Source organism: Chaetura pelagica, unplaced genomic scaffold (assembly GCF_000747805.2).
Source record: "Chaetura pelagica isolate M959 unplaced genomic scaffold, ChaPel_1.0 scaffold12, whole genome shotgun sequence".
Lineage (NCBI taxonomy): Eukaryota > Metazoa > Chordata > Aves > Apodiformes > Apodidae > Chaetura > Chaetura pelagica.
The window spans coordinates 834160-855105 of record NW_009952801.1 but is presented as its reverse complement, the minus strand read 5'-3'; the positions used below and the strand labels follow the sequence as shown (position 1 = coordinate 855105).

Sequence of the window (20946 nt, the reverse complement as noted above, 5' to 3'; positions counted from 1 at the left end):
TACACTGCTTGCCAAAAGTAACTCCAGGAACAAAGGGAGGGTACCACTTAAACATAATGTTGTTTCAGAGCTGGAGACTAGAGGAATAGAGAGAGGAGCCTCAAAGTCTGACCACTTGACAACATTAAGGAAAGGCAAAGAGCAGCACTGATTTACCAGGAGATGAGTTACAGAGCCTTTGATGTCCAGGATACTGCTTAGTGAAGTACACATCCCCATGTTGCATAATGAAATTATGACCTTAATAGATGTGTGATCTTCCCTCCACCTGGCTCTGCCCACCTCCAGAGACAAACTTTCCATGCTGGGTTGCACAGGGTGACAGCTCTGAGACTGCCACCTTCACTCCCAGCCTAAATCAGTTGAGTTCTGATTTACACCACACAATATCTGGTCTACCAGCCGACAATAGACCCCCAAAGACAGAATATCACCAGACACTCAGTTCCTGGTATATTTAATCCAAGAGCTCTCTGTGTGGACTGACAAGAGCCTTACCTTCTCTGAGGGTTACTCTGCAGTTGATCCAACCAAGTTTATTTCTAATTTACTCTCAAGAGCAAAACTGCAGTGGAGACTGCAGTCACAACATCTGGAACCAGAAGCATTGCAACAACATTGCTCTGCCACCTCAAGGAGCATCTTCTTAATTTCTTAGGAAAACACAAAGATATCTTTGTGGTCTTCAGGACTTTGTCCACTTCCTCTTCATTATTTCTTCATTCTTTACAATTTATTATTCATCTGCCAGCTTGTTCTGTTCGTCTTGATTTCTTGTCCATCCCTATCACCAGGAGTTGCTATTTAACCTATGATGGTCCTGCATCTCTTCAGCTGTCTGTCATTCCAGCAAGTACCAAATGTAGTATTTTTTCAGTATTTTTTCCAACTTCTTCTCTGATTTAGCTTATGATTGGTCCTCCCCTGTATAATTTTTTTTCTTCATCAGTTGGGGTACATATGGTGATTTACTGTTGTTATTACCATTAGCTAAACCTTGGAAAATGGTATTAAAGATCACAGGTGGATTCAGAACCTGAAATTGCTACCCCTAAGAAAAAGGTCTTATCTCCAGCTAACCACTGTTTATTGGCTTTCCAGCTGATACACTCAAGGTTCACTGCCTGGGAAGTCTCTCCTCTTAGTCACCTTCCAGTGAGGCCATATAAAGGACTCTCCTCACCTCAATGACTTGGTAAATTATATAAAAGGGTGATGTTCCTATCTCAACCATAAGAACAAGAGGATCATTTATGAAGATACCTTTCAACATTCATCTAAGTTTTTCCAGTCCTGCAAAACCACTGAAAGTTTGTGGACCCCATTACTGAGACTTCTCCAGGGATCATGCTGCTCCCTGTAAAGAGTTGAGTTCTTCCCAAGTCCTGTTTCTTTGGTCCAAGACATCTTGCTTCGTTCATTCCTTCCCAGGGGAACTTGTTCAAGATTCTTACACAACTGAGGTCTCAGCATCCAAAGAACCACAAAAAGACAGTTCTGTGTTTCAGCTTGGCTACACCCAGACTCAAGATTTGAAAAGCAAGTGCTTAAAACAAATCAACAGCTTACCTCTTTTAGTAAGATCTTGTTTCTTGACAGATGAAATATTGACTGAGCACAGCTTGCAGAGAAGGCTGACAGGTCACTGCCCTTTTTAGAGACCCTGCATGAAAGCCTGACCAGCATGAGATATTCAGAGGACTACAGTTCCACCAGTAACTCTAACCAGCCATAGGAATGACCCGACTTGGTGCAGTGTTTCAATATGTCTCATAAAAAGCACTGAAACATTTGCTAACAGGACTTTCTGCATGTTATTGTTCATTTTTATTACAGCAGCACTGGGAGTGCCCATCAATATGAGGACCTTGTGGCTGGTATAGATGTCAGTTTTCAGTGGAGACCAGATTATTCAACTTCCTACTCCCAGTACAAGCAGTTAAATAACAAGACCCTTTCATGTCAATCTGCCATTTGTACAGACAAATGCTCAGCAGCACAAGTCATGAAAGCTAGCCCATAAGGACTGTTTCTGGGAAAAAAATAATTCTTAAACTTATTTTAAGATCCATACCTATGCATTCATGCATGTGCATTTAACCATGCACATAATTCTCTTAAGTCTAAGGGACTTGCTTTTAAATACTTCACCACTGTGTCATACCATGGAAACTACCTCAGGGCTACTAGGAAGGGGGTTCAAACATCCCTCATATAAAACACATCATTATGCATTAGAGGAAACTTCATTCACCAGAGAAGAATGGCACTGCAGCTGGAGGTGAACACCATAAACCACATAAAGTTTTAATTAAATTCATTAAAAATTCTTTGTCTCTCACTGTGTTTGGAGGCAGATAGAACCCTTTAACAATGGCCAGCACACAATCAGGTTCGTCAAAACTAATAATAATGCAAAAGCATTTGCTCACCCTGGGACATTTTGAAAAAGTTGGAATAAGTGTATTATTTTTAATATGGGCATTTATAAATTATTGCAAGATGTGGCCGGTCTTGGAGCAGATCTGCTGTTTCTATTGTTCATTGGATTGATAAAAGGTGTTAATAATAAAAGGCACATTTTTAGCTGTTGACAAAGTAAACTGATGTGGAATATATGAGAGAAGCATGCTTTCCCCTTAAAACATATATACATATAAATATTTTTAATGATCAGTATTTCTTTATAGCATGTCTCCTGCATCCCATACTGATAAGTATCATACATGATTACATTTCCTGCCCTCCAGAGCCTGCAGTCTATCAGTAAAGCAGGATACAACAACTGAATCTTAGAGCACCAGACGTCCTCCTGCAAACACATACATGCCTAATGTCAGACAATCAAATATGCCAGGGGACTAATCATGAGCACAGAGGATGCATAAATATTTGCAGGATTAAGCCTACTAACTAGGGTAAAAGAGAATAGCTATGTGGTTGCTTAGCTCTTATGTAAATGACTTTGTTTTTGAAAGTTGGAAAGCCTTGTAAAATACTTTTATGTTTAATCAAATCCAAATAAAATGATTCTACAGTGTACTGAAGGGTTTCACATGATGAGTCAGTGACAATGTCAGCTATTTAGACTCATGGCAAGCTCTTAATTTTGGTCCCAGTCCAGGTCCCATTGAAGCCAGTGGGAGTCCTTTCCCTGATTGCAACATGACCCTTTGTTACTAAATTATCTCAAGCCGATGAACTGTGAAACAGAAAAGTTACTTTTACTAACCATTCCTAATCCAGACTTATTAAGGATAATTGTAAACTAGTACTAACTATTTCAGTAATTAGGTCTGAAAACATACTCACTGCATAGCTGATACATAAGGGTTGGGTATTCATTTTTCATACTTCGTCAAGACTCTCTGATACAAGAGATATCAAAAGAACAGTCCCACAACCTATGTCATACTGTTGAAAGTCATAGAATCATAGAATCATAGAATCTTAGGGGCTGGAAGGGACCTCGAAAGATCTAGTCCAACCCCCCTGCCAGAGCAGGGTCACCTAGAGTACATCACACAGGAACTCATCCAGGTGGGTTTTGAATGTCTCCAGTGAGGGAGACTCCACAACCTCCTGGGCCAGCCTGTTCCAGTGCTCTGTCACTCTCACAGTAAAATTTTTTTTTTGGATATTCACCTTGAACCTCCTATGCTCCAATTTGCACCCATTACCCCTTGTCCTATCACTGGTCATCACTGAGAAAAGCCTAACTCCGTCCCCCTGACACTCACCCCTTACATATTTGTAAACATTGATGAGGTCACCCCTCAGTCTCTTTTTCTCCAAGCTAAAGAGACCCAGCTCCCTCAGCCTTTCCTCATAAGGGAGATGTTCCACTCCCTTAATCATCTTAGTAGCTCTGCGCTGGACTCTTTCGAGCAGTTCCCTGTCCTTCTTGAACTGAGGGGCCCAGAACCGGACACAATACTCCAGATGTGGCCTCACCAATGCAGAATAGAGGGGGAGGAGAACCTCTCTTGACCTACTAACCACACCCTTTCTAATGCATCCCAGGATGCCATTGGCCTTCTTGGCCACAAGGGCACATTGCTGGCTCATGGCCATCCTCCTGTCTACCAGGACCCCCAGGTCTCTTTCACCTACACTACTCTCCAGCAGTTCAGCCCCCAACCTGTACTGGGACATGGTGTTGTTCTTCCCCAAATGTAAAACTCTGCACTTCCCCTTGTTGAATTTCATCATGTTTCTCCCCGCCCAACTCTCTAGCCTATCTAAGTCTCTCTGAATGGCAGCACAGCCTTCTGGTGTGTCAGCCACTCCTCCCAGCTTAATGTCATCAGCACACAAAAGAGCACACAAAAAGAGAATGCTCCCCATCCCCTACATCTCAGTGAACAGACGTGTGGGTTTGTCCATTACACAGTCACAGTGCTACAGATTTTAGATTTAAATCTGTATCTGCTTGATGGTCTCTTCTCTTTGAGGCAAGGAATTAGACAGGTTGTAGTTCTACCTTTACTGTAAGGCATCTGCCTTGAGCAACATGTGACAGAAACACGCATTTGAGCCACAATACAATACAAAAATCAGCTTGGTGGATCCAAATCAATGTTAGCAAACAAAGTGTAGTATTGAGTCTACACAATAAAGTATTTTGACTAGTATGAAAACACTATTAAGTTGAAGAAACAAAAAAGCAAAGTCATTTTTCTACTTTTTCTCTGTCTTACTGCCTTTAAAGATCAACTGTAGAAGTGCTGTCCTCAATTACACAGGTTTCAGAGGAAAGTAAGATGCCTGCTTTTTCACTTTGCTTTCACACAGGCACAACGAGACTTCGAAGGAGAATAGCTAAGAGATAAAGGAGCTGAAGAAAAGAAACTGCAATAATAATGCTCCCACAACTGTTTCAAGGGTTGATAGAAAAACTGCGTAACACATTTTCCCACATTCCCATCACAAAATGGTGGGAATTATCTCATTTAACCTCAATCATCTAAAAATGAAGCTTATAATTGAAATGTATCAGCTAAGTGCTATGGGCAATGAAGAAAGGCAGAGATAGAAGGTAACTCTTTCAGTGTCATGATACATACAATAGGTAGGGCAAACTGCCATCTAGAAGGGTCTGTCTCACTCTTCTGAATGCATACTGTGAGCCTGATGAGAAGCAGTATGGGTACAACTGACAGCTGCAAGAGATTCCAAGGTTTCAGCACTGGAGATGAGATGAGCCAATCCACACCATTTGGCTCAGGCAGCACTGACTGTTCTCTGGGGTCACCACCAGCAATATACAGCCTGTGTTGTTGATATGAGCAGAAACAAGCTCCTACCTCTGCTCAAGGCGAGCATGTACCACTGGTCAGCATCCTCATCAACTCATCTCCAAAGCAAGTAATTTACTACAAAATTTTCTATGACCAAAAAACACAAGAGGGACCCAAAATAGCCCAACTTTAAACTATTGTCTCAGATCCATAAATACCAAGGTAAGACAAGATAGTTGTTCTAGATATCCAGAGACAGATCAGTCCTACGTCATGATGATAATGAACATTCACCTAGAATATCAAATGCTACACTTCTGGTGCTTGGTCCAGCAAATAACTTGTCCCAGATCACCCAACATGTTACTGGTTAAAGCACAGAGCTATTAAGTAAAGAAAGACTGGATCCTAGGCATGTCATAGAAGAAACACCTGAATTTTGGCTACTAAGCTGCTGTTTTTTAAAAAATACGTGTATGTATTTGGTGTAGGTGGCAAGGTTTTGATAGGGGCTGGGTGCTGCAGGGGTGGCCTCTGTGAGAAGAGACATGGGGCTACACCATGCCAAACACAGTCAGTCCCATAGCAGATCCACTGTATGACACAACTGAGCACATGAGCACATGCTGGTGCCCACTGGAAAACATACTTAAGAAAGGCCAAAGCACCACATGGTAGAGAGCAGTGATGAGAAGAAGTGTAAGAAAGTCCTATGACAGCATAGTGAGAGAAGCAGCAGGGGAAGGAGGTCCTCCAAGGGCCAGAGCAGAGATTCCTTTGTAGCCTGTGGACAGGCCATGGTAAAGCAGGCATCTCCCTGCACCCCACAGAGATGAGGATGCCAAAGCAGATATCCACACTGTAGCCCATGGATAACTCCATTCTGAAGCATGTGGATACTTCCTGAAGGAACTGTGGCCTGTGGAGAGCCAATGCTGGGGCAGGCTTATCCTGAAGGGCTGCAGCCCATATTGAGGACCTACGGTGGAGCAGGGAAAAGTGTGAGGAGGAAGAAGCAGCAGAGAGGAGCTGACCCTAACTTCCCATCCCTGCTGTCCTGCTCAGTGCAGGGGGAAGTAGTGGAGCTGGGAATGTAGAACTGAATTTGAGCCCAGGAGAAAGGAGAGGGGGAAAGGTGTTATTTCAATTTTGTCTTTGTTTTTCACCATCCAACTATTTTAATTGGCCATAAATTAATTTGCCCCAAGCTGCATCTGTCTTGCCCATGATAGTAACTGTGATTTCCCTGTCCTTATTTCAACCCATGAGCTTTATCATCTCATCTTCTTTCCCATCCTGTTCAGGAAGGGGGAGTGAGAAAGGGTCTGGCTGGGTGACCAAAGTCATCCCATCATAATGGATGTATCCTCGAGCTTTGATTTGTGAAAACAACAGGTCAAGGCAATTTTGAGACTCCACTCTGGAAGGCTGCTTTGAGCTGTGTTTTTAACCCACACATTATCTGTGATACACCATCAGTGCACAGAGAGTTCTTCACACAGTCACAAGCACAATCTTCAGTGCTTTCTGTGCTTCATAGCAGATGAGTGGTTGTTTTGAGCATGTCGTTGCTGAGTAACTGGTGTCTAGGAGAGGGAGAGTAAGACCTGAACATCTGGGTGGAGATGACATGAAATATGAAACAAGCATGATTAAGAGATAAAATTTTAAGAATTCTCCAGCTCCAGGGTTGGGACCTTCAGAAAAGTTCAATTCTAAACAAAGTCGTGAGACCTGAAAAAGTCCTCAAGACCCAGCAGCTGCTGAGACCAGTAGGGCTATTTGTAAGTGCAGGGATCTGCTTGTGCCAAACATAGAGGAGTTGGACCCATTTTGAGCTCTCATGTGGCAAACTTTAGAAGGCAACTGGGGTGAGGGAATAGAGGAGTTGGACCCATTTTGAGCTCTCATGTGGCAAACTTTAGAAGAAAACGAGGGTGGGGGAAAAAAAAAAAAAAAAAAAAAAAAGAAAGAGTATCCACAGCAATAACATTCAATTACAGACTTAAAATAAGTGTGAAGCTTCGTAGCTTGAGTGCAACACATTTTGGAAAAATAATAATTATATTCTTACTTCCTGTGGGCCTAAAGTAAGGCATTAACTTGCAGGAAAAGCAAGCACTGTTGTAAAGGTTGATGGTTAGGATGTACGTCTAACTGTGGCTCAGAATGAATTTATACCAAGTTTATTTAAAATCAGATAGATGGGCAAGTGGCAGCCAGGATCTGCTTGAAAAGTGACATTATTTGTTGAGACAATCTATTGTATTGCAGCAAAAGTGAATTCCATCTTCTATTAATAGTGGCCAGTGGGAATTCATGCTGAGACTTCTACTTGACTGACTTATCAATTCCATTAGAAGTTTCTTCATCCGGATCCTTTCTTCAGTTTTCATGGCAACTCTTGCAAATGTGTACAAAAGGATTATCTGGAGAGGATCCAGCTACTACTGAGTTGAAGGAGGGATTCTCAAGTACTTCAGATGAGATCTACTATTTGTCATCACAATAAGATACAGCATGGCTTTACACAACCTTGGGAGCTGCTCTTGGGAGGGAGAAGAGGGGCCCGAGTTGCCACTGAAGGGCTCTGCCCAGGTGCTGGGGTCAGGCTCTGAAGATACACTTGTTGAACAAAGACCCAGCTTGCAGTGCATCCCCATTCACCTTCAAGGCAGTAAATAGTGTGGTCTGTGGAAAACCCTCTCCATTCTACCCAGCCTGGCCACTTGGCTCCCTCTCCAGTTAGTCTGAGGGCAAGCAGCTGACACTCCTCTGTCCAAGGCAGGTGGCCTCTCCTATGGAAATGAGCCAATTAAAGGAGGCTGTAGAGGGGCACAATTGACCAGCTTCTTAAGCTGTGGCTCTGCTATAGAATGGCAAACAGAGAGGTGATGAACAGGAGAACTTTCAGCTGCATAGTTTTTGACCTGGTGCAATAGCAGTGTGGGTTAAAACAAGAGAGGCAATTCTGGCATGTGAATCTTTTCCCTTTCTTTGAGTCTCAAGTGCCAAGCAACAAATGGAGAGGTGTAAAGTAACAGAGAAGTGGGTGTTTTTTTCTGTACATCTTTTACCACTACTAATGAAGGGCTTTCTACATTATGGCCTGTGTCTATTTCAGCACTGATTTTGTATCTACTTAGGGATTAGAAAAATAAAGTGCTAATTAGAGCACTGAGGATTAATAACTGCTGCTTCTGTAATGCACATTTTTCTTAATCTTGCCTTTAACTCCAGTGGAGATTGGCCCATGTTACAAAGCCAGAGGTTGCCCAAGGTTGCCAAACGTGCAAAAGAAGGTGCTGGGTATTAGTTTACTTGTACATACTGAATAGGCTTCATCCATTAGGCTAATGAGGAATTACAGGGATGGGAGGAAAAAATCATGCTTTGTTTCTGTAGGAAACAAACAGCTGTGTCCTGATTGTTCTGTTGGAAGCACTGTTAATCCAACTTTCCCCTTTTTTACATTTTTCATATCTATAACTTCTAACATGTAGAATACATTGTTAATTCAAAGTATATTAAAATACTACTGAAATCGGAACTAGGGCAACCAGCAATATGTGAAAATGGCAAATGGAGAAAAATTAGCCATTGCCTTTTCACTGAGTGTTGACTGGGGAAATCATGGTGCTGTTCATTAGTGGGACAGTTTCCTTCTGTTCTCATGTTAAAGCTCAGTTGTAACATATAACCATATGAGGGTCATATATTTGCAAATAAATGCAAATTCAAAATTTGGTTGCTTGGGGGGAACACATCACAAGCCACTCGATAAGGCAGTTGTTTGTGTGTGAAACCTGGCCAGGATCTTTTTCAGAGAGGAAAGACTTAGAGGAAGGTTTTATGTTCCAGCCAACAAAGGATTCAATTTGCATACAGGTGTTACAGGGCTTCTCTCTGAATTCATGGATCACTGCTAGTTTCAGGAGACAAAGATGGGTCAAAGCACTATGAGAGGACTTGCAGTTAGTTAAAGGAGTTTGAGGTCAAGGCTGCTAACATCAGAGCTCTTGTTTTCCACCAAGTGAAGCCAGATGTACCAGGATCTCATTCAATTTTGTATTTCCTACTGCACCTAAAGGAGGAGGTTTGTTCTGCACAAGGGGGGCTGACTGAAACATTTTTTCTTTTATTCTAGAATAGTGTAGTATCCCATCTCTTGAGCAGAGGATGGGATCAACTCGCTCAAAAGCAGATCCATTACGATCAAGCAGGATTTGCAAGCAGGGAGGATAGAGCACAGTCCTTCTCCACGCTGCCTGCAGAGGCTTTGAAGTAGTGTTCCTTTCATGCACTGAATGACAGTTGCACAACAGCCCCCTCCGAAGCAGCCACAGCCTAAAAGCTGGCTCATTGTTTCGCTGAGAAAAGTAGTTAACCTTTCTGGTTTGTTCCTCATCTTCTGGAGCCTGAAGGGTTTACAGAAGGTGTATGCACAGCTGCAGCAAGTCTGATTTTTTTCTAGCCTTGATTATTAGATATGTTTCCTGGACTTGCATTTAATGCAGAGGTACCTTCTGCAAGAGAAGCCAGGGTCTGCAGAAAGCCTGGTCCACTGTGGAGGGGGAAACTCCCATGCATGTTGTGCTTGGTTTTCAAGACCTTTCCAGGATTTTGTTAAGATTGTGGAGGAGCTGCAAAGAGTCAAATTACTCTGTCTCTGTGTAATAAAATCATTAGGGACAAAGTCTAAGATCCCTAAAGAGTTTTCCTTCCTCAGACCTCCTCCTGTTTGTGACCAGAACCAATCTGCTCACTGTTAAATCAGTTCTTAGTAGATTATTCCCAGAGAGCTACTGATGCCTAATTGACCATCAGGTCTGCCTGTTTAAAGAGTTTAGCATTAAGAGGACCCTCTGCTGAAAACTATCTGAAAACCACCTTGAGTATAAGAAAATCCCTTTTCCAGAAGTCTTAAAGAGAGGACCTGGGAGGAGAGACAGGGAAGGGGAGCAGATACTGCTGCAATAACCTCTGAAAAATACACCAGCAGACTGTGGATGTTAACAGGCTACCTTTTAGAAATGGAATGGGATTGTCTTACAGAAATGCTATTTTAGCCCATGTGTGCTGCATATTTCAGGAGATTAGACATTTGTTGTCCCCTTCTGTCCTTAAACAGTAAACTGTATGACCACAGAATACAGCCTCTTCATTCTTCCTCCCAGAATAACCCTCAACAGTGTTCAATACATTATTCTGCACAACAAAACACACAGAAACACAGTTTTCCAAAGTCAAGCCTTTACCCTAATTCTGTACTACATAAAATTACCAGATGACAGTTGGTGAAGAAAGCCTTTAGAAGTATACACCTGATGTCTGCAGCTTGCTAGGTGTGGAACACAGACCCACCACACCTGGTACCTGCTTCATGTGGTTGTCCTGGAGAATATATATTTAAACAAACTGTTCTTTACTAATTGAACTTCAAGAATGAGAGACATAATACCTGCAGCTGAATTCTTCAGGCTTCTTTTTTACATTTCTAAAGAATGCATTTTTTTCCCTAGAGTTTTTATATAATAGGTTGGTCTTTTCTCACATTTCTTTCTTCAGCACTTACGCTCGTACCGCTTTTCAGTCACACAATTCATGCATCTTCTACTAAGTATAATTCTTGCCTCAGGCAAAGATGAGGTGAGCGTTTTTCCGCAGGTCACACACAAGCATCCCTCCCTCACCTCCAGCATCCTTTGGGCATGACGCGTCGGTTCATCTCTTCACCACCAGAGGGAGCTGCCTGAATGCCTTTGAAAGCTTTTTATGCCCAATTTAAAATAAATAAATAAAGATTCCATTTTAGAAATCTTGTTGTTTAGAAAAGAGGATGCAGTTGTGACGGGCCCAGAGGGGCATTACTGAAAGGCTGTTTCAGAGTGCAATGCCTCAAATCTTTGCTCCACTTCGTTCTAGTCTCATCCAATCTTGTACAGTCTGGTACAACAGTACAAAATAAGCTTTGTTGATTTAACCAAACAAAGCAGTCTTGAATTAGGGTGTTTATGCCAGCTATTGAGATCCACAGTATGACTCCAATGGACTGAGGTTTGAGAAGAAAAGGCAAACTAAATTTTTATAGCTAACTAAAAACACTCAGTGATACGTGATACTGTCTAGGACAGACCATAATATTTCTTACAAAATCAGTGTCCATTAGCACTAATGCTAAGACTCTGTCTCTTTAAAAACAGAACTACTTTTTAAACACTGATTAGCCTTTAGGTTGTCTCATCGTTTTAGTAGTGATCTCTACCCCGGTTCTGCTCTGCTTTCCAACACCACTTTTTTTTTTTTTTTTTTTTTTTTTACAACAGAGGGTCTCTGCTTTCCCCCAATTATGTCCAACACCTTTCCATCACACATATTTTCATGTATCCTGACACATATGTCACATGCATGGCAATGCACAAATAAGCATCTGCATTTCCCATTAATGGGTTCAAAGCTATTCTTGGGTCCAGACTTGTCTTGTCCTCTTCAGACTGGAGCTGAGCTCCAAGATTCTCTGGAAGGGAAAAGCCGAAGTAAGCTCTTTAACTTAACCCCCAGCTTCTGATCCATGAGCTCTAGACAGATTTGTTATGGGAAAGCTTAAGTGTATGATCTCAGTTAGTTCTGGGACTGGCTTTTCTTAAGCACAGCATGCATTCACCACACTAGAGCTGAGCTACACTCAGACACAGGAAGGCACAACAGCCCTGGTGCAGAATTTGCTGTGCTAGAGGTCTGATGTGCATTGTCTTACAGGACAGACAGAGCCAGAGATCCATGCTGGTTAAACCTGGAAACCTCAGCCCCAAACAATTGAAATAAAAATCACTTAATCTATGGATATTTTTATGGAACTTCCTTTTCACAGCATTGGGGTTTGTCAATCCTAATCTGTTAACTCCTCATCCAATGACCAAAACTCAAAGTGGGCCACAGCCTTCTCACAGTGTCAGTGTATCACACTTTTAGTCATAGGCATTTTACCAAATTATGAGAGACCTATATTAATATGCCTACATGAAGCACTCTGCTATCAAGCTAGTTAGTAAAGAGTCACTGCAGTCAGTGGAGCCTAGAGAGAGTTTTGGTTCACCCTAGAGTAGTCTCTTACATTTGGTATCACACAGATACCTTAACATGTGTGCCTTGGTCTCACCAGCAAGAAATCTTCATGAGAAGACTGTAAGCAGAATTGCCCTATCCTCCCTCTTTGCTTTAAAAAGAGAAGCTTTCAGGAACATCAGTTCAGAGAATTACAGTGTCAGAGAGAAGCAGGACCTAACCCCACCCCCAAGTTTCACCTCCATTTCACCACTTCATTGCAGTCTACTTCCAAATGGAGCAGAGAGCTTATTTTTCCTCTTTTCCTAAGAGCCAAAATAACCTAATTATTTGAATACAGCAAATAAACAGATGGAGCATGGGCTTGAACGGCATTCTTTGCCAGAACAGGGCAAACGTTTGTGAGGTAGGATGAGGTTATCCTGCTCAGGAGTGAGTATGCTAACACATTTGTTTTCCCCACATGAACAACCATCTGCTGAAGACGATAAACAGGTGAAGTACATAGGACCTTCATTGTTCTAGAAAGTCAGATCTTCTTCCCCTGTATAGGGGATCTACTTTTTTTGGAAATGCATTTCAGAGCAACCTATTAGCAGTGAGTCTGGCAAGCCAGAAAAGTGAGAACATTTCATTTTACCAATGAAGAAGTAGTTTCTACTTCACACAAGAGGACTAACAGTATTTCTGACTCTGGCCAGCAAAGCCAGAGAATTCACAGACCTCTGCCTTCCTTCTGCTCCCCTGGTTTTGAGGGCAGCCTTCAATACAGGCACAGGGTGGTGCTTTCCTCACTGGTATTTTGCCATTAGAGAGCAGAACAGTAAGCTGGAGCCAAAGCGGACACCCAGCAGAGCTTGAATGTGCAAGCTGTTTTCCTTTCTGAAAAGGCAGCTTGCAGGCAGACCTACAGACCTCCTTCCACTGCTATGTGTCAGTGAGGGACTCATACTGAGCCAGAGGTCAGGCCATGGCTTTTCTGTTGCTGCTTTCTCCCAGGTGTGCCTTCAGCAAAGGGCAGTTCTGCAGTGCTTTGGAGGGTCCAACCATCGAAGTCTACATGGGACTGCCACTCTGGAGCAATGTGAGAGTCTCTGTACAGTGAAGGAACGTGTCCCAGAGACCTCTCAGAAAACATTTGGCATATTCTAGGTCTTAATCAACTCCAGAATGGAAAAAGCAGCACAAGTGAAATGTCTCTCAATGCCTACAAATACCTACATTCAAGTCCAATTATAGAAGCAGGAGGGAAAAGTAAAGAGCATTTTTTTCCTCAGGCTCCAGAGCCAAGATCTGGGTGTTTTTGAAGTCACCCTACAAGGAAGAAAAGAAAAAGCTGAAGCTTACTGTGACCTAAATAAAGCAGAAGAATTAGCTACTTGTGATCAAAGGGTTGAGTGATGCATATACACATCTCCCTAAATAATAGAGTGGGTGGGGGAAATGACATGTCATTATTTCTCTGAAGTAAAGTGAATTACCTGCTCTGAAAAGAGGAGTTAATCTATTTTTATACAGTGAAGAATAATGCCACATTACTTCTTCTAAAATTAGAAGCTGACAAGCTGAGGCTTCAGGACTCATAGCATCTGGCTCTCTGGCTCCACACTGTATTTACCACACTGAAGCCTTCCCTCACCAGTCTTAAAAGGTTTGGTGGAGAACAGCCACTACTACAAAGGCCTAAACCCACTGAGCTCCAGAATAGCAGTAGGAAAGAGTTTCCTTCTTTCTTTCTAGAAAAGCAATATGCAGAAAACCTGATACCCACATTTCAAAAGAGCTGCAGAACTTTGACCAGACTCAAAGTCCTCTTTCAGTGGCTTAATCATAGAGGAAAGTTTGTTTTCATTCAGTTGTACTCCTCATTAGTTGTCTTCCAAATCAGAAGCACACCTGTGACAATCTCATCCTAAAATGCCACGTTTTGACATTTCCATTGTCCAAGGCAGGTAGCTAAAGAGTGAATTCTGAAAGCTGAAGTCAGACTCACTTAAGTAAATAAGGGGTTTCTTTTTTTCTTTTCTCAAACTCTAAGGTTTCAGATACTGAACAAAAGAGCACATAACCATAGTAATGGCTGAACAACTAGTCTTGCAAAGAAAATGTCTATATTTGAACACATGAATGCACAGAAACAGCATAGAGACTTCTCAAAATTCCCAAGGAATTCCTCTCTGCTTGCTCTTCATGTTTAGAGTGACAGTATGAAGGGCTCAGCATTCACAAAGAGGCTTGGGAGATTGAAAACCTGAGAAGTGATTTCCACCAGACCTGGGAAACCAAAATCACAGCAGCTATTAACCCCCTAGAGAGTTTCCAATTAAATACCATTTAAATGGAAGAAGCAAACTTTCCTTACTCTCCTTTACAGATGCAGAGCCATATTCACATTCAAGTTATGTGCACAGAAATCCCTAGCAGCAGATTTGAAACAAAATATAAATTAAAATTTCTCTCTCCCATGGATCTGCGGGAAGTGATTGGACAATATTTTCTCTGTGTTTAAATATTAAAACTTCACTTTTCATGATATTTTTTCTTTTTCCTTATAAAGGATAAATCCAGTGACCAAAACTACTTATCACCATTTGACCTTTCCCAACACAAGTTTGGCCTTGGCAGTTTAAAGTCCGTCACTTTTCATGTTTTCACTTATCTTCTTTCATACAAGTCACGAACAAGAGCTTCCTTGTGTTGGGAGACCCAAGACAAGCCATATTGCCCTCTGTGCTTGCTGTCCTGACTGCCAGGCTTCACTGAAGCACACTGCTGGTTTGTTTGGTTTTATTCCCTTGAAGGGTAGGAGGATGTCTCTTGTCTACCCAAGAAAAGGCTTTCATAATAGTTAAAAAGTTCCTTGGAAAAAAGCAAGAATAAATTATTGGAAGAAGTTGCTTCCTCAAGAGAGGCTGGCCTGTTCAGAAAGACACATCTGCTAACCAGTGCTGCAGTTGCAGACACACCAAAGCTTCAACTCCCACAGAGGCCCCGTGTCAGGGAGTAAGGGCATCTTCTCCATCTTATCTAACAATGGCTCCATGATCATACCCCAGGGTTGAGCACATACTGGCCTCAAGCCAGGAAAGCAAGGTCTCAGGAGCAAACTTCACCTTCTTGAGGCTTCAGCAGCCCTCAGGGACATGATCAGAGATGAGCTGGATTGAACTAGGGAGGCTTCTGAGGCAGCCTCTCCCTCTAAGAAAGCAAAGGTGTCAGGACATGCTGCTCAAGAAGCAGCATCCAAGCAACAGGGTTGTCTATGCTTGAAGGCACTATTTTAGACAATAGATGACTAGGGTCTGGGAAAGTAGATTCTGAGTATCTAGTCAGCAGTTTTCATTTCTGGTTTCTTAAAGGCAGACCTGGTAACCCACTTACAGAAAAAAAAGCTGACTGTTTATCACTGTATCTTTCCTGACAGTAACTTCTATTTAGACAGATTTACTCTCACACCTTTAGCAACCTACTTAAATCTTCCTCTTCTGTGTGGGCTCTGATGAAGTTCTATGCTATCTGCTGCACAGGAGTACCCAACTGTTGAACTTTTCTTGATCCTTTGCTGTTAAAAGCAAAAATTACAGCCTAGATTGTCTTCCGTTCTTCTTCTACCTGCTTTCTAACAGTGCATAAATTACATCAGGCTAATGTACAGTTTTACACTCAGTTGAAATGGTTGCAATGGCTTGCAATCAGTGTTTTGCAGTACGGCCCCGGGGAGTGTCTAAGAGCAGTTGTCTCTTACTAACTACTACACGTATTTATTTATTTATCAACAGGAAAGCCAAACAGCCACTAAACTGCTCCACTAATACAGGTAATAAATCTGTCAGCAGAGAGAAAACAAGACTGTTTACATTGCTCCTTCTTTAGCACATGGAACTAAACTGTAACTTCACCTAAGAGTCACCTACCAGAGGGGGACACAACTGCATAGAGCAAATATCTACGGGCAACTTCACATCAATGCCTCCTCAAAAATGCATAACATCTTTGAGAAAGAAAGAAAAATTGAATAAAGCACTATTTCAATTATATACAAAATGATTTATTTGAAAATAGGTTCTCATTATAATCTAATCACAAGCCATTGTAAGGCAGAAGTAGTTTGGTTCCACCTGAATTTAAAGTCATTATTATAATTATTCTCACCAGAACAGCCATTAATCACATAAACAATACCTGGCTTTCAGAAAATACGTGATAAATAGCTATATTATGATATAGTATTACTTTTGTTAGACTCTTAAACTCTTACTTGAGTACTTACTTTCTATGAAAATGTTTATTTTGAAAAAAAAAAGTTAAAATCTTACCTTCAGATTGATGTGTGGCAAGAGGTGTCTGTGTCTCCTTGGAGTATGATACCACCTCCCGAGGTAAGAAATCAACCTGGGTAATCTTTGACACCCCTAGTTTGTGCAGTCTGCGTCTGTGATGGAATACATGACATCAAAAGGTTAAACCAGCAGAGGGAACAAGTGTTTTCTTATATAAAAAGGATTTTAAAATAATCTTCAGTGCTTGCTAAGATGAAACACAATACACTATGCATGAGAAGTACCTAATTGCAGCGAAGAAAATTGACCTGGGAACTCTTTGCCATAATACAGTTCCTGAACCTCTAGATCATGCAGCTGAGAGGGACTGTAAATGAGAGAGATGACCTGCTTGTACCCCTCATAACTTGCAACAAAATTCCCTTTCATACCATCCTTACTACACTGTTCTGCCTGCTCGAAAGAGTTAATCCTCAGCCTGAGGCACACAATAGTGGAAAAGGCACAGTGGGTGTAAACCAGGCTGGATTAGGGCTGTCAGATGTTCACCTGAGAGCAATAATAGAGCTTTTAATTGGCAAGGTGAGTCATATCCATAAAGGAGACTCACGGGTTGGAGTGGAGTTCTGAGATGCAGATGACCAGGACAGTTATACCTTTCTTTTTCTACTACTTCCCCTACTTTAAATAAACCACATGAAATAAATCAGTAAAGCCAACTAACTCTAAGTGAGTAAGGGAAAATGAAGAGAGACAGCTGAACATGGCCATGAGCACTTTTAGTCACACACAGTTCACTCAACAGTGTGTGTGTCTGGGGAAATAAATTTGTTTCCTGAGTAGTATTTCACTCTCTGTAGGGAGGGAAGAATAAACAAACAGTTACTTGCAAGTGTTTTACTGGAAAAAATGCCAACTTTTAGCAGAGAAAGGAATATATCCATAAATAAACAAATCAGCTAAATAAGTCCAGCTGCCTAGATTACAAGTGCAAGCATGCTTAGCTGATTATGTGAAAAAAATTCATGGACATGATGGTTCTGAACTGCCATGTAGTAAGAGAGAGGAATTTGGAAGAGCAGTAAATTCATACACATTATCCATATCCTCTCTGTTTTCCAGATTGTCAGAAGCACAGAACTCAAAGGTTTTTGGTTTAGGTATTCCATTAAAATTGATCTGAAAGGAAATGGGAGTCTCAAAAGGAAATTGTCATCATTGGATGACACCTACTGAACTCTTCAGCTAGTTAATGCCACCTTGGATATGTATTTTTCTAATCTATCTTACTGGCTGAGTTATTAAGCTGAATGCAATTACATTCAGCAGGTAATCAGTATGAATCAGCCACATCACGTAACAAACCACTAAAGCTGAAATAGTTCTTCCAGCTCTGAGTCTGTCTTCTTTTCAACAGGGAAAAATAACAAGCCTCCCTCCTTACAACCATCTGTGACTTTGTCAGTATGAACAAAAGATATGATTGTCTGAAAATCCTAAGTGGGCTCAGAAAAACTTCTACAGCCTATGATACACTGCAGCTAAGAAAAGTTTGAGTAGTGTTACATTTTCATGGCTGCTTTAACTGAAGCTTTGTGTGTATCCAAACTTTGATAAATATCCCATCCCAGCAAAATCTGATGTGATTTTCTCTCCTTCAGCACCAGATAAGAGATTTCTGTTGACCTACTTGGTCAGTTAGACTTTCCTACGTAAGCAGTCTTCTGTTGCTGCACTGGGGTACTGGTTCCATTTACTGAGATTCTTAAGCCTTCTGCGTTGAAAGACCTTCTTGACTGTCATCTTGGTTAAGTATAATATCTAACTAATGATTTGTCAAATCTGGGCCTAATTAGAACGTCACCTAATTTCAACAACAGTTTCATGTGAGGTCACTCCATATCTCAACTGCCTGAGGATGGGCAACACTGATCTTATTGGAGACCTGGATTTAACTGCTGGCTGGGTTAGCGTCTTTGTAGATTGCTAGCCAAGAAGTGAGCTACATCCCAGAGCACTGTGCTGAGAGAGTGAGTGGAATTTTTCACCTAAAACATTTCAAAATCACAAATTGCTGAAGCCTGTACAACTGTCTAGTGTAATCTATATCCTCGTAAATACTGGTGAAGATAGGGTGGTCTTTCTTCATCTGAAGGAATGTGGTCTTAGTTCTTTTTTGTCCCTGTTAAGCAACCTGTAATGGTTCTTATGCCACTAAAAGTCAACCTACCCCTTGTCCCAAGCACTCAGGGATAACCAGAGCACATTTTTAGCATCTAGACTCTACCAAATATGGGCTGTATGTTCTAGTCCCTAGTTTGTTTTAGGGCACCACTTAACTATCTATTGTTTTCCTATTCCCATTTTTCATCTGAAGTGCTCAGAACTATTATAATTTACAGTTTGCTGAATATTCATCATAGAGAGCATGTAAGTTTTGAAGGATTCCTTTCAAAACTGCCTATGGGATGTCAGTAGGACATTAAAATTGATTCCGCTGTAGGAGCCAGAAGAAAGATTTATCAGCACCCATTATTTGCATGCTGACTGTAGGATTTCTTTTGCATTGGCATTTCTTTTTACCTAGTTTCATCACACCAGAGAAAAGTTTGGTTCTCTCTCTAACTCTATCCTGGTTTTGAAGACAGTTTACATTGTTACTATTTGGTTTATTTTCTGTCTTTGCACTGACTGCTCATAAAATATTGAAGCCTTGTGGCTATACACAGGATTATCTTTACGTAAGTCAAACAAACCTCCTTGCTCAGCACAGCCATTTGAGGAACCTTGCTCCTGGGAGTGCTCATTTTTAATCCAAACTTTTGTGAAAGAGCAGATGAGATTTCCAAAAGGTTTCCATATGTCAAACCAGCACAGGAAACTCTACCTTTCTGATATGGTCCAGGTGATGTTGTAGAAGCTGGATGTATTTTCAACCATACTCAAATGGGAATTACAAACATTCCTAATAGTTCTGGATTTGGAGAAACCCTGTAGAGAAAGCTCTCTGGATGCTTTCAACTCCTGATCATCCTTCCAGGTGAACAGCCCCAGCTGCAGCTAGCAGTGCTGTCAATCAGTAGTTAAAGTGAAACTGTGTTTTTTTCTTTTAGAATGGTGAATGAATTTCATGTGAACTAGTAAAAGCTTGCCAGTAGACTCTGATAGGCAAGCCCAAAAGTTCACAGGTAGAGCAATTTCTTCAGCACAGAGATACAGTTTTGCCTGTGACTTGAGTTCTGAAGAACTTGAAGGACTGCTTCCTGTCCTTTTCAGAGGAACAGTGAACCCTAAATATCTTTGCAGGTGGGCATTTCTGAAATATTTAACTATTTTTTTTCAGATGCTTGGGGCAGAGAAGTTCTATCCCAAACCAAAAAATATTAATTTTATCTCTAGTACAATTTAAAAAATTCTTGATTGGCCTGGACTCAACTAAGATGGCAATTACTCTTGGACTGTGATCATATTTAAGTGCACAATTCTAAGCACATATAAAGCTTGTAAGGAAAAAGGGGTAATTGTTACTGCATGTGGAAACAGGATAAGGATGGCAGACAGGAAGGAGGGGGGAAAGTAACCTTGCAAATGATTCAGAAAGAAAAGTCCAAATCAACAGGTACAAACAAGACCAATGCAACTGTACATGCACATTAAGTGCCACAATAATAACATTTCATCTGTAATGAAATAGTTATTTGTATTGTGTTTCAGGCAACCGAAATAGCAGCTTATCTTTTGACAAGCTTCTTTAAGTAGTTGGTTTTTTTTGCTGAAGCTTCTTATTGATCAAACTAAAAAAAGGAAACTTAAATTCTGGTCTTTTTCAGTCAACAAAGCAAATTTAAATCACACAAACCCAGATCAGCCGGGAAGCATTTTCAACATCATTCTTGCAAAGAAATGATAAATAACAAAAAAGAGCTGACATATACCCAAGTTCAGAGTCAGACTGGAGCTGCAGCACTGAGGGGTCTGTGTCCCATTGCAAGGTCCTAGGGTGGTATCAGCCGTGCAGCACAAAGGGGAGGGGAAAAAAAAAGAACACACAGAATTAACTGAAAGGATGAACAAAACCCCATCTCATAAGTTACATGCATTACAGTAGTTACATTTATTGGATAAAAAGCTGGACATGAGCCACCAATGTGCAGTTGCAGCCCAGAAGGCAAATGGCATCCTGAGCTGTATCAAGAGAAGTGTGGCCAGCAGATCTAGAGAGGTGATGCTGCCCCTCTACTCTGCGCTGAGGAGACCTCACCTGGAGTACTGCATCCAGCCCTGAAGCCTCCAACAAAAGAAGGATGTGGACCTGTTGGAGCATGTCCAGAGGAGGGACATGAAAATGATCTGCGAGCTGG

The 20946-nt window shown here is 41.4% G+C and overlaps 1 protein-coding gene across 1 annotated transcript in view; it reads right to left on the bottom strand.

The window, feature by feature from the left end:
- The window catches only part of DYNC1I1 (dynein, cytoplasmic 1, intermediate chain 1), a 176809-nt gene that overhangs the window by 133700 nt on the left and 22163 nt on the right, over nt 1–20946 (bottom strand). The window contains exons 4-5 of the mRNA XM_009994970.1: nt 20521–20580; nt 16622–16737 (exon numbers count right to left, since the gene is read on the bottom strand). Coding sequence (XP_009993272.1) covers nt 16622–16737; nt 20521–20580 — 176 coding nt within the window. The remainder of the gene's footprint in view (nt 1–16621; nt 16738–20520; nt 20581–20946) is intronic.